Source organism: Pholis gunnellus (assembly GCF_910591455.1).
Source record: "Pholis gunnellus genome assembly, chromosome: 9".
Classification (NCBI taxonomy): Eukaryota; Metazoa; Chordata; class Actinopteri; order Perciformes; family Pholidae; genus Pholis; species Pholis gunnellus.
Genome location: NC_136535.1, coordinates 21680772 through 21694336, shown reverse-complemented (window position 1 = coordinate 21694336; position 13565 = coordinate 21680772). Strand labels below are relative to the sequence as shown.

At 40.4% G+C, this 13565-nt stretch overlaps 2 protein-coding genes across 2 annotated transcripts; both read left to right on the top strand.

Moving 5' to 3' along the window:
* Positions 1 to 59: 59 nt before the first annotated feature.
* Positions 60 to 5442, top strand: LOC306700909 (beta-galactosidase-1-like protein 2; the record flags this gene model as incomplete). Its single annotated transcript, XM_079166056.1, has 18 exons — positions 60 to 244; positions 478 to 546; positions 652 to 747; positions 829 to 937; positions 1034 to 1126; positions 1202 to 1283; positions 1504 to 1568; positions 1823 to 1907; positions 2187 to 2324; positions 2446 to 2526; positions 2673 to 2779; positions 3145 to 3291; positions 3462 to 3533; positions 3977 to 4055; positions 4377 to 4464; positions 4665 to 4779; positions 5102 to 5218; positions 5332 to 5442. Exons 1-18 carry the CDS (start codon positions 81 to 83, stop codon positions 5440 to 5442), a joined length of 1818 nt encoding a protein of 605 aa, XP_079022182.1. The 5' UTR covers positions 60 to 80.
* A 1126-nt stretch (positions 5443 to 6568) lies between these two features.
* On the top strand, positions 6569 to 12779 carry ilvbl (ilvB (bacterial acetolactate synthase)-like). The gene is made up of 14 exons (XM_079166617.1): positions 6569 to 6937; positions 7421 to 7622; positions 7787 to 7914; positions 8008 to 8258; positions 8583 to 8682; positions 8797 to 8894; positions 9077 to 9213; positions 9633 to 9767; positions 10039 to 10153; positions 10360 to 10529; positions 10823 to 10893; positions 11000 to 11071; positions 11287 to 11392; positions 11520 to 12779. The coding sequence occupies exons 1-14, from the start codon at positions 6824 to 6826 to the stop codon at positions 11696 to 11698; spliced, it is 1878 nt and encodes a 625-aa protein (XP_079022743.1). The 5' UTR covers positions 6569 to 6823; the 3' UTR covers positions 11699 to 12779.
* Positions 12780 to 13565: the final 786 nt, after the last annotated feature.

Sequence of the window (13565 nt, the reverse complement as noted above, 5' to 3'; positions counted from 1 at the left end):
TATGACCTGCTTCGGGGCTTTTCCATTATATTTTATCTTGACAGTTTTTCCCCACCAGACATCACCTTGAAGTGAGAAGAATGAGCCGTTCGGAGGGTTTGAGGGCCAACTCCTCTCAGTTCACACTGGCGGGAGAACCCTTCCGTATCCTGGGGGGCTCCATCCATTACTTCCGTGTACCCAGAGCCTACTGGGAGGACCGGCTGCTGAAGATGAAAGCCTGTGGCCTCAACACTCTCACCACGTAGGCTCCCACTGCACCTTGACTCTGCCTCATATCAAAGGATTGTCACCGTTCTGTTTCTGAAGAAGGTCAAACACAGATCAGGTTAAATCAGATGTGTCTGTATGAAATGGCTTACGAAACTCTTTGCCTTAAAATGAAATAGAAACAAAGGAAATATGAGGATTTTTACGAGCCACTGGACGCTATTGCTTGGAAGCTACAAAGAATTGTTTTCCTGCTTGCTTCTTCAGATATGTGCCATGGAATCTGCATGAGCCTGAGAGAGGAACGTTCAACTTTCAGGATCAGTTGGACCTCAAGTAAGGCTTTTATGTTCTGTTTCTTCTTCTTTGTAGATTTAAATATTCCCAAAAGACATGCAGGATAGTCCTTGAAATAAAGCAGAATGTGTCTGCATCTTTCAGGGCCTACGTCAGTTTAGCAGCAGAGATGGGTCTGTGGGTGATCCTGCGTCCTGGACCTTACATATGCGCTGAATGGGACTTGGGCGGGTTGCCTAGGTAAGACCATTTGCCTATTGTTTTAAAATATTGCCATATGTTAGCAGTATTGCCAAGAAGTTCTTGTCGTGTTAATTTCAGCTGGTTGTTGCAAGATAAAGGCATGCAGTTGAGGACAACTTATCCTGGATTTGTAGATGCTGTCAACCTGTACTTTGACAAGCTTGTCTCGGTTATCAAACCTCTGATGGTAAGTTAAACTCAAAGCTTTGTTATAATATTTCCTGAAATAACAATAGGCGATTCAAAGAGACAAAAGCATATTTTTACTTGTTTGTTTTCTCAGTTTGAAGAGGGAGGCCCAATCATTGCAGTTCAAGTTGAGAACGAGTATGGTTCATATGCCAAAGATGAGAAATACATGCCATTTATACAGAATGTGAGTTTACTCATGCATTGCGATGTTTACAACATTTGCATTATAGTGAAATTAATTCCGAATATTTTCCTGCAGTGTCTCCAGTCCAGAGGGATCAAGGAGCTCCTGCTGACTTCAGACAACTGGGAGGGCCTGAGATATGCAGGGATGGAGGGAGGTGATGAAGATAACTAACCCTTGAGTCATAAGGGCAGTGTTTTTGTAGTAGTTTGTAATTTATCTCTTAAAGTGTATTATATTTTAGATTATTTATTTTATTATGATTGAATTCTTCTTCATATAATGAGAAAAACGTTAATTTGAAGATTACTGTTCATAATATACTTTGTCATTGTTTGACTTTGTCCTTCATTTGATCTAAATCTTGCTCATTTCAGTTCTAAAAACAATAAACCTTCAGAGACTGTCATTCGGAGCTATCCAGCACTTAGCTGACATGCAGGTAGGTGATCGTAATGGGCAGCTTTGGCAATGTTGCTTTCACTCACTACTGATTACTTGTTACAGCAAAAAGTCTTTGCTATTCGTTTTTCTACTTTTGCACAACATACTCGTCGTATTGTGTAAAAGCACGGGATAAAAGCCCAAAAGAAAACATGGCCGATTTTGTTTCTCATTGAAGACTTGCTCTTAAATTACAGGAGGTTAGCAGTAAGATATGTATTAATACAGACATGTGTTCTGTTTTACGCATAGCCCCAGAAACCTTTAATGGTGATGGAGTATTGGTCGGGGTGGTTTGACGTCTGGGGAGAACATCACCATGTGTTCCACGCTGAGGGTACGGAAACACTTTTCAACATTATTTTTTCAGTGAACATTTCTGCTGCTCTTTTTCAGCATTACTCTGCATTCAATTAATTGTATTACACACTTACCAGCTTCACAACGGACGATATCCGTTTTCAGACATTCAGATTGTCACTGTTGAGCTTATGGGTTCAAGGACACTTCAACCTGCGGAGAAGAGCATTGCTGCCTTACTGAAAAAAACACTTTCATTGCTGCATATTGCTCTCTGGCTCACTTTGTGTGTTATGACGTCCTTTATGGTTTACAGATATGCTAGCTGTTGTGTCAGAGATCCTGAAGAGAGGCGTCTCTATTAATCTGTACATGTTTCATGGGGGAACCAGCTTTGGTTTCATGAATGGAGCAATGGACTTAGGTACCTACAAACCTCAGGTCACCAGTTATGGTAGGTTAAAATTACATTTCAGCTCAGAGACCAAAAAACAAATTATTATTTAATGAGTACGATCTCCCTTAACAAATGCATTCTGCTTCTTACGGTTTTTAAAAAACGTTTGTCTTTGCAGATTACGACGCTCCGCTATCTGAGGCTGGAGATTGCACCCCAAAATATCAACTCATGAGGAATTTACTCAGCCAGTACCACTGTAATGTCTTTTTAAGCATCCACGTGCATTGATTCCATTACAGATTTCGTGTTAGACTATGTACACCCAACAATTAATTTGATGACTGCATTACCCAAAGTAATTGAGTCTGTAATTAGGATTAATGAAATGTTTTTGTGTTCCAGCTGAGCCTCTTCCCGTAGAGCCCACTCCTCAGAAGATGAGAGCATATGACCCTGTTGCCATCCAACAGCACCTGTCACTCTGGGACAGCCTGCACTTCGCCGCCAAGGTAAGCTCCAGGCAGCAAGCACCTGTCCACCGTGACAGTTGATACATATAATGAAAAATGTTTTATCCATACCGTCAGATATTTAGGAGGAGAGCAAAATGTAAGATGTGGCGAGCTTCAGATGGACGGAACATCTCTGTTATAAGTCTGTGTGTCTGCTTTGGTGTCTCCATTTGTGTAGAGATGTAGCAAAAAACTGCTCATGCTCAAGACAGATGTCTCACACCTGGCAGTCTGGGTTTGGTCACGCATAAAGGTGTCAACACACCTGCTTATTTTTCCAGAAGTATCTGTCACATGCTGTTCGGTGGACTCTTTTTATTCCAAGTGCGTGGCAGTGTCAGGATGTTTGACTGTTCATCCAGCCATACAGGTCAGAGAGGCCGGTGAACATGGAGAATCTCCCTGTCAACAATAACAGTGGTCAGTCATATGGTTACACACTGTATGAGACCACCATCACCAGTGGAGGGACCCTCAACTCCAGGAACAGCATCAGAGACAGAGCTCTGGTGAGAGTAAAGCGACTGACCCACAGGCACACACACACACACACACACACACACACACACACACACACACACACACACACACACACACAATACATGCATAATATAGTTTCAAATTATATTATTTTGAGGTTATACAAAACATCCTGTCATTTTGACTTTTCATGTTCTAGGTTTTTGTGGACAGACGATGTGTTGGCCGTTTGGACTACAAGACTCATGAGCTGGCACTGCCTGATGGACCGGTACTCTGGTTTTCTCTGACAATCCTTAAACTTTGTCTTTGGAGTGAAGAAATATATTGCAAAACAATGCTTAAAAAAAAAAAGAGTCAGCTGCAGGATTATGATTAAATTTAGCAATGTTGCAAGCCCATTATTGTGAGGTGTGGCTCAAATGTTGTAAACAATGGCCAAATAGCCAGATGGATAGATTTAAATATCCACTGATGGATTCCGAGTTATCCAGCAGATTCCAATTTTGGAGTATCTAACTGTGCTCAAACAGGATTTAGAGGAATTTACAACTGAAGTGTGATTCTGAGAAGCTGTATTCATTACATGTGGAGAAGTCTCTGTTATTTACTTGTTCAATTTGGCACATAAGCAGAGAAATTTCAGAATGTCTCATTGTAATCTCTCTTCACTAAATAACTTTCCAAATGACACTAATGTTCTGTGCACTGAAGGGAGAGATGACCTTGAGCTTGCTTGTGGAGAACTGTGGAAGAGTGAACTATGGAAAAGCTCTTGATGAACAACGCAAAGGTATTCTAACTTCAAGTATTAGTGTCTTGCGTTGTGTCTGCCACACATTGGTTTATTGTTTGTTCACCTGTTGAGTCTTCTGAGTTTATAAATACATATTGAGCATTGCTAATGTATATTTCAGATCTCAACTCTTCATATTATCATCAATTTTCAGACCTGAATCAAATCATTCTCAAGATTAACTTTAACATTGTTCAAACCAAAGGAAGTATCAGGAACAGTTCAGATAAAGTTGAAAGAATCTGTTCACTTAAACAAGTCAATCACTGCGTAACATTACTGACTTCTTCTGTGTTTAAACCTCATATTGTAATACAGGTATCGTGGGTGACATTCTGTTGAATCACACCCCTCTGACAGGATTCACCATCTTCTGTTTGGATATGAAGCCAGGCTTTATGAAAAGGTTGGTTAGCTGAATTTTCATTCTGTGAGACTTCTAGACCTCTTTATGGACACAACAAGCAAAATAGTTCATGCACTTGGTTAAAAATAGAGATAAAAATAACTGAACTGCAAAACTCAGTTATGTTTTTGCCAAATCCTTCTTGGCTCATAATTTGATTACAGTGAGTGTTTCACATAAATCTTTGATCTTTTTTTCAGATTAATGAGTTCAGGTCAGTGGAAGTCTGACTTCAAGTCGCCGTCCATTCCAGGATTTTTCCAGGCCAGACTGTATGTAGATGGTCCTCCCAGAGACACCTTCATCAGACTCCCTGTATGTAATATTTAACATTGATCTATTATAGCTAGGTAATTTCTTATATTGATTTACTATTTCTTATATTTAAGAATTGTTTATGATTTGTAATACAGTAACTTGCATGAATGTTTAATACAATCATATACAGTATTATGATGTATCTTAGTGTTATATATCTGTATATTTGATCTAATTAAAACATTTTGAATCTATTTAACACATTCTGATGCCTTACATTTTACTGCTCTACACCAGTGTTTTACTGTTGATAATAGGTATTTTAATACAGTTTGGAAAACAAACCTTTTACTGACTATACCAGTGCTTCCATTCACAGGGTTGGGGTAAAGGAGTCGTGTTTGTCAATGGGCAGAACCTCGGACGCCATTGGTGCATTGGTCCCCAGCTTTTCCTTTATCTCCCAGCAACTTGGCTCAGAAGTGGAGAGAATCAGGTATACCCATGTATATGAATGATATATGTAATATATGATGTTTTTCTAGATAATCGATGGCATATTGTGTATGTACAATATGTAGAATAAGTATGTTTGATGTTCTCTTTTAGATAATCGTTTTCGAGGAACAAAAAGTGGATGACAAAATACTGTTTGCTGAAAATCCCGATCATGGAAGGACAATTGATGTCTATAAACTCCCCTTTTGCACTCTGCTGTGAAGATAATGTGCAGCAACAACACAAGCAGATTTATGTACACACATTGTGGGACAGTTTATTGATACTGGCAGTTACTGTGATATGATTTAAAGCTATTAATTCACTAAACATATTTTCAATTGCTATTGTACAACAGTGTGGTGATTATCTTTCTTCAAATGATTAGTGAAATGTTGCCATTGATGCCATTGATTCTGTTGCCTTACATTCAACAATGCACCAACATTGTTTGATTTGTCTTGTTTTCTCATTTTAGTTTTTATATTCAGTATACTCTGATTAGAAATAATGGTATTAATTCTCTCTTTTCAATTTCTGTGTGTGCACAAGGCCCTGCACTCTCATGCCATTATGCTAGATTAATGTTTAGATTGTTGAATAAAGCTCCTTTAAAGTTTCACAAGTTAGTTTGGTTGGGACATTGTGGGACTCTATATTTTACATTATGTAACATTTTTATATATATTTACTCTTTGAAATTGAAAGAAGGCACTTGTTAACTTTATTAAAAAGGCCGACCAGGTCCGTCATTGGCAAAAATCAGTGAAGGTAGTCTTAATTTTGTCCCTTACCCTTTGCCATACAAAAGACAGCTATTGCTATCCACACACAGCCAAATACATTTCACAATTTTACCAGAAACAAAGCCCGGTAAGCGGAAACGAAGTGGTCTTTTCTTTCACAATAAAAGATATTTGTCGTAATGGCCAGCGAGAATATATGCAGACTCAATTTCTGAGTAGTTATATTGACATAATAGTCTTCCATTACCTATATGAATATATGTGAATATGGGTATGGATATAGTTGTTACGGAAATGTAATGCATTCACTTGAAAATAAATATTTTGCCCCGTTCTTCTGAATTAACATTACATTATTTATTTTAGGAAACAAACTGCAGATATTTTTCGAATGAAAACGTTCCTTAGAATTACCAATTTAAAACAACAGGGCGAATATATTTTCTCAAGTGAAGGCATTATGCCTCTAATACGGGCACTTTGTTCCGATGGGTTTATTCTGAAAATAATAACCGGAAGTTGTAAAAGTAGCTCTAGCTAGCTTGACATGTAAATATATCCGCTGGTGTTCCTGTGTCGGCACGGCAATTGCAGGAAGAGCACTCGGTCATTGCAACTTGCAGAAGAGCCGAATGGAAATCTCTTAACAGCATTCTATCAGTAACTTAATATCAGCTCATTTTAAAGGGAATGCACTGATGCAATTAAAGCCTATAGCGGTTTGTGAGTGCAGCTCCACTGTGCCTTAGCCTAGCCGAGCTGACCTGCTGAACTGGACCAGTTAGGAGCAGGTTTAGATATTAACTTGAGCTAAGTTGAGTTTTTATAAAGTAAAGGTTTGCTTCCTGCATCCAGACATGGAGTCATTTGGAGCCATTGGCACCGTTCTCGGATGCTCTGTGGGCATTGCGATGGGTGTGCTTGTGTTTTCAGTCTACAAACTTGGCTTACTGTACCAGTTGTTTCACAAGGTAGGTTGACACAACTCAACAATTATAAACTCCATGCTTTCCCCCCCATTTCTTTGCTCCACATGTATGTTGTCTTAAAACATGTTGCACGGATCAGTCATTGCATATACACCTGCATGATAGAAAACCACTTGTGTTCTGTCTGCAGGCTGTCACAGGTGAAAGGTAAGACGGCCTCTATTCACGTAAACTTTGACCAGCCTTGTGGTTGTCTAGCACAAAGGCTTTCACAACACCCTGGTTGTTAGAGGGATTGCACAAAGACCAGCTGTACTTCACCCCTGTGAGCCTGAACAATGTGTGGTTGTTGTGAAAGACTGGTGGAGAGTGGAGATAAATGACAGGTCACCCTCAGAGGGGTTATCAACTCACACTGACCTCTAGGTTGCGTCATCTTTTAATTTGGTAAATCAGTAAAAATTATTTGATTATCTTCTTCCCTGACTTAACTTTTATTTTGTCCTCTGACTGACGACACTGCAGACTGAGACGCAGAGCCCGCGACATGGTGGCGAGAGCGTGGCCGAGGTGCTCCGCGCCCACGGGGTCAAGTACTTGTTCACACTCGTCGGCGGACACATCTCGCCCATCCTGGTGGCTTGTGAGAAGGTGGGCATCCGCATCGTGGACACTAGACACGAGGCCACCGCTGTCTTCGCTGCTGATGCTGTGGCGAGACTCTCAGGTGCAGCTTTATGTCACACGATTAGATTAATGTATGACTCTTGAGTCGTATTTGAGCCCTGGTTTTGCATGCTGTCTTAGTTTCTAGTTAGCTCCATGAGTCAGTAATGTGTGTGTTTTTGGGGGGGCAGGTTGATAGCTAACTTGATTGTTTCCCCCCTCCAGGCACTGTTGGTGTGGCTGCAGTGACTGCTGGCCCAGGCCTCACTAACACAGTGACAGCAGTGAAGAATGCGCAGATGGCTGAATCTCCATTGCTGCTCATGGGAGGAGCTGCTGGCACACTACTTCAGGTATGATGGTCCTCTAAACGTGTTGGACTTCATCTCGGCTCTTTCTCACCCTCAGCGTCTTAACGTCTTCATCAACTGTGTTTTGTGGCACAGGGCAGAGGAGCGCTGCAAGATATCGACCAGATGTCTCTCTTCAAGCCGCTGTGTAAGTTCTGCGCCTCCATCAGGACCATCAGGGAGATCGTGCCCACCGTCAGGAAAGCCCTGGCCATCGCCCAGTCGGGGACTCCCGGTCCTGTTTTCATAGAGTTCCCCATCGACACGCTCTACCCCTACCATCTTGTGTCCAAAGAGTTTGGAGTTAAGAACCCTCCCAAAGGCCTGATGGGCAAAGTTGTCTCATGGTATGTTAGCGTGTCTTCTACACACTGCACATTACTAGTTTGTGTATGTACAATAACACAAAAAATGAACAGAGAATAGAAGACCAATTGACGTGACATGATATTGTTAGATTGCATGAAAAATAAAGTTTGAAGAGTACTGTATGCATAAGTTAAATGAACACATACCTTTATAAACGTATCTGTCTGACCTGGACCTTTTATACAACCTGGAACTTTTTGTGCTTTTCTCTCTCCCACGATTCACTCTCGTCTGTCAAATAAAGGCAACAATTAAATATTGCATATAAAATGATTTCACATGATGATCTGATTTCTTGTCAGGTACCTCACTAACCACCTCATGAACCTCTTTGCTGGAGCCTGGGAGACCAGAGATGTGTCTCCGCTTCCCGTTGACATCCCACAAGCCACAGACGATCAGGTGAGACCGCTCTTAAAGGCTTGATGTAATCGTGGTTATTGAAATACATTACAGTCAGTCCCTTTGTACACTATTAAGATGACTAAGATTGACTTTTTATTAAATACAATTCAGGTACAAAAGTGCATCGAGCTGGTGAGTCGAGCCAAGAAGCCTGTTATTCTGCTGGGTAGCCAAGCAACTCTACCTCCAACCCCGGCCGATGACATTAGGTAAAGAACAATGTGTCTACTTTTCTATCCTGTGTCTACTTTTTTTCTGGCACTGTTTACTATTTACTAGAATACTCAAACTATGTGGCTTTCACTAGTTTTCGCATTAGAATTTGAAAAGCATTGAGGCACGCTTCATTTTACAATGCTCATCTGGGCAAACCTGTTTTCCTGCTTTATAGGAAGACATTGGAGGACCTGGGCATCCCCTGCTTCCTTGGGGGAATGTCCCGCGGCATGCTGGGTAAAGACAACCCCATCCACATCAGACAGAACAGGCGAGATGCCCTGAAGGAGGCCGACTTGGTGCTCTTAGCAGGTGAGGCATACAGTTTTGCAGTTTAAATCCTATATGGTAACATTCTTTTTGACAACGGATTACTTAATAATCAAACTTAAAAGAAAATTCCGGAATATAACTAGTTAACATAAGATAAGGGGGGGGGGGGCATTGATTAACATAGTTATACGATGGATATGTGTTATTACCTGAATACTGTGGAAATGATTTCAAATCCATTAATTCAGAAATTATGTAGATTCTTCAAGGTTTCACAGAATAGCAGCTGTTCCTTGCTAAGATGAACTCTGTCTGAACCGACTCTGTGACAGTTACTCCATGTTTGTTGAAAGACTGTCTGGAGGTTGAACTGCATTAGAAGCCAGCAAAGCTTCAGGCCGTCCAGAATTCCTCGAGAAATGTACACGAAAGTGAACATTGTGTGCTGCGTTTTGCAGGCACTGTGTGTGACTTCCGGCTGAGCTACGGCAGCGTTCTCAACAGACGCAGTAAGATCATCGCGATCAACAGAGATAAGATGCAGCTGCTGAAAAACTCCGATATGTTCTGGAAACCGACAATGGCAATTCAGGGTACGTTCACAAGTCACCGTCACGATGCGTGAGCACGATTAAAGTCCCCACGTGTCATTAGTGAAGAATATTTCATTAAAAAAAGACTTTTTTGTTACTTGCTCCAATTTCTACACTGAACGCTTTATATAATTTGAGATTACAGAGTGATCAAAAATGCAGTATGTATTGTTAGAGAATACTGACATACTTTTACTATTGATTCATACTCAAGGCACAATACATCCGTTAAACGTGCAGAGTCTACAATGTGTATATTGCTTTGTTTTAGGTGACGCTGGCTCATTCTTAGTACGGCTTTCCAAAGGCCTGAAGGGCCATCGCTGTCCAGAGGAATGGCCTCAGAGGCTCAAAGCAGGAGATATCACCAAAGAAAATGTAAACAGGTAAGCTGTAAGGGGATGATGTGTCAGCATACATTGGAAAAAAAACATCTGTTAAACCTCTGTTCTCTATGATAAAAAGATCTTATATAATGACAAAGCAAACACAATTGTATCAGTTATTGCAATGTGAATGCAACTACAGCTGCGTAACTACAAAATTGTGTCTCCATCACATAAACTACAGTTTTTTTTAAAATGTAATTTAGGGCGAAAGCTGATGAGAAGACCGACCACCACTTAAACCCTTTGAAAGTCCTCCACTGTGTGGATGAGCTGATGGCAGAGGACAGCATCATTGTTGCTGATGGGGGGGATTTTGTTGGCAGTGCTGCTTACATAATGAGACCAAGAGGACCGATGCGTTGGCTAGATCCAGGTTAGATCTCGTAGGCCAAACATTGATTTGTTAATGAAGAAGTGTTGGGATGAAAACAATGAATATTTACATATTTAAATGTGAGAGGAGAGGGCTTGCTATTTGATTTGTTGACATCAGTTGTTTGGTGATTTGTCCGCGCACAAAGAGGTTACAAAAGTGCCCGGAACAAAATACTGTTGTGGTCATTTATGAATAATTACAGTCAGTGTTTGGTCTGTGTCCCAGCAGTGTATCCTGAGGTTAATCACGCTTTCTTTAGCAGTCATAGTGACAGAACTTTACCGTTACAGGAGCCTTTGGGACTTTGGGAGTTGGAGGAGGATTTGCTCTGGGGGCCAAACTGTGCCGGCCGGAATCTGAGGTAAAGTATTGATTCAGGCATTTCTGAAAGTGTTTTGTCCGATCATCCATCGATCGATGTTTTACCCTTTTTTATGAATGGAATTCTACATTTCTGTGCTCTTCAGGTGTGGATAGTGTATGGTGACGGCTCCTTAGGATACAGCGTTGCAGAGTTTGACACATTCACTAGACACAAGGTAAAATCACCAATGACAATATTTACATTATCTGCAAACATGCAATAGTAGGAGAATGAATACTGCAAATATATGAAAGTCATGCCGGTATTAGTATACCAATAAAAATAATATTGGTTTAAGTTGTCCCGCCTTGAAACAAGAGAGCGAGGTAGATGTCAATACAGTGCAGTGGGCAGTGCTAATCCACATTTACTCTTTTTTTCCCCCCGCAGACACCGGTTATAGCCGTGGTGGGAAATGACGCATGTTGGAGTCAGATATCCAGAGAGCAGGTTCCCATGCTCGGCAGCAACGTGGCGTGTGGCCTTGCGTTTACGGGTGTGTTTTCTACATAGGATGTTGTGTAACTGCTCTGATAGGAATATGTCGTTTGTATAATAACTCATTTGTATTAATGTATGAGTAACTGGGCAGAAATTATATTTTCTTCTCCTTTTTTTTGCAGATTATCATATAGTGGCAGATGGTTACGGTGGTAAGGGTCACCTCATAGTGCGCGAGGACGAGGACCGGCTCATCGACATCATCAGACAAGCTCAGAGGGAAACCCGGGAGGGCAAGGCTACACTTCTCAATGTTCTGATCGGGAAGACCAACTTCAGAGAGGGCTCTATCTCTGTATAAGGCAGCTGTGGTTTCTTTCTTCTTTTACCTTTGGCTCTTCATAGACTTTACTAGGTGTAAGGCTCTATGTAGGGTCAAAGAGAATAGGAAGATGCTGCTAGAAACTGTAGAGCCCTGCCCTGACCAGACCTATGCTAATCCTTTGTGCCCTTAAAGCCATATTTTCCCTTAGTAAGAGGAAATGACTTTACAGTTTGCTGATCTCCTTTAGGAGTTAATGAACCGTCAGTTGCAATATCACTTTACTTCCCTCTTCAGACTAGTCAAAGAGCAAACTAGCAAAACATCTGCAAACACCGGAGTCATGACTCTGATATTTTACGATCAAAAGGGTGTTTATAAACCTGCAGGTTCAGTTATCTACTCTTAAGTTCTACTTAAGTGAAATACTACAGCTCCAAATCTGCCAGCATGGAAACGAAGTCTTTCGTTGTGCATCATGCAACGTTCAGGTTCATGTTGTGCTATTTAAGATAACTGATACATTTTAAGAAGGGAAAGAGTGAAAAGTAAGACTCTTGCTTTGTTAAGGGATTGTACCTCTTCATAACTGTCTTGCAAATAAACCAGTGATTGAAATTCATTGGTGCGAGAGAGCATGGGTTGAAGTTATCAAATGCGACCGGTATGCCTTTCCTCCTGTTATCAAATGAACTGGAGTCTTTTTACGAGGAGACAAGAAACCTTACAGCTGTACTGTTCTATATTGCTTGATGATTTGGAATATAAATGTGAAATGGATAATATTTTTTTGAATGTTGAAGATTGACAAATGGTATGCCTTTAATGTTTGATTGTGTCTTTCAATACATTGATATGTGTGGATTGAAAATGTGTCTGCCGATTCAGATATGTATTTGAATTTTTAATACTAACTTGCATTGATGTGGGTTATCATTTCAAATACGCCTATACACAATATGTATGCACTATAATTATAACTTATTTACTCACCGGGTGAACATGTGTGGATCATCTCACTCCAATATATATTGCTGTTTTATTTGGTACTATGAGGGGGGGTTATGTCAAACTTTGAATCCCTCAATGTTAATTTGGGTTCATTCTCAAATAAATTGAATAAAAGAAAGTAGGCAATGAGTGGGCTTTGAAATACTTTTTGTCACATAACTGAGTCATCCGTGATTGGATGTAAGAAAATAATACCTACACACCACTCAGATTCTGAGCAAAAATAAGCAGTACAGCTCTATTCGTATCGCAAATGCTTCCTGCAACTTGAACTGAGAATCATGCTGAAACATGTGCATAACAATGAAGTAGGACTTCTGCTTTGTGGCATCTCTAATAAGACACATGCCCTGTATCTTTTAGAACACCTGCCAAGGATATTGAGTGTAATAGGCCACCTGCACCTGGTACAAGAGGGCTCACATTTTCTGGGTAAAAATTGCATGTACTAATTCACTATTAATATTCAACTACACTATTTCATTTGTGGCGTCCATAACAATGTATTCACCTTGAGACAGCAGCTGTAGCACTAGCAGAATGGTTAAAATTTGTATCATATGTTATATATTTTGGTACCAACTTTACACAAGAGCATTAGCATATTTGTATGTAATTTGAAAAAAACAAACATACAACCTGGTTTATACAAGACAAAACTCTAAAGGATATAAATAGCAAATACTCTGGTTTTATTGAAGGCTGTGACTCTTGCCCTACATACTTCAAATGCAGTTTTCATTTGAAACAGGGGATGGCAGGCTAGTAGTAGTTATCCTGAAGTAGTCTGTACTGACGTGTTACTGTCTGGCATACCTTATGGGAACGGAAAAAAAAACAGGCCATCTGGGAAGATGTCTGCTGCGAGGTGTATCGTTAAATGCCATCTTAACGA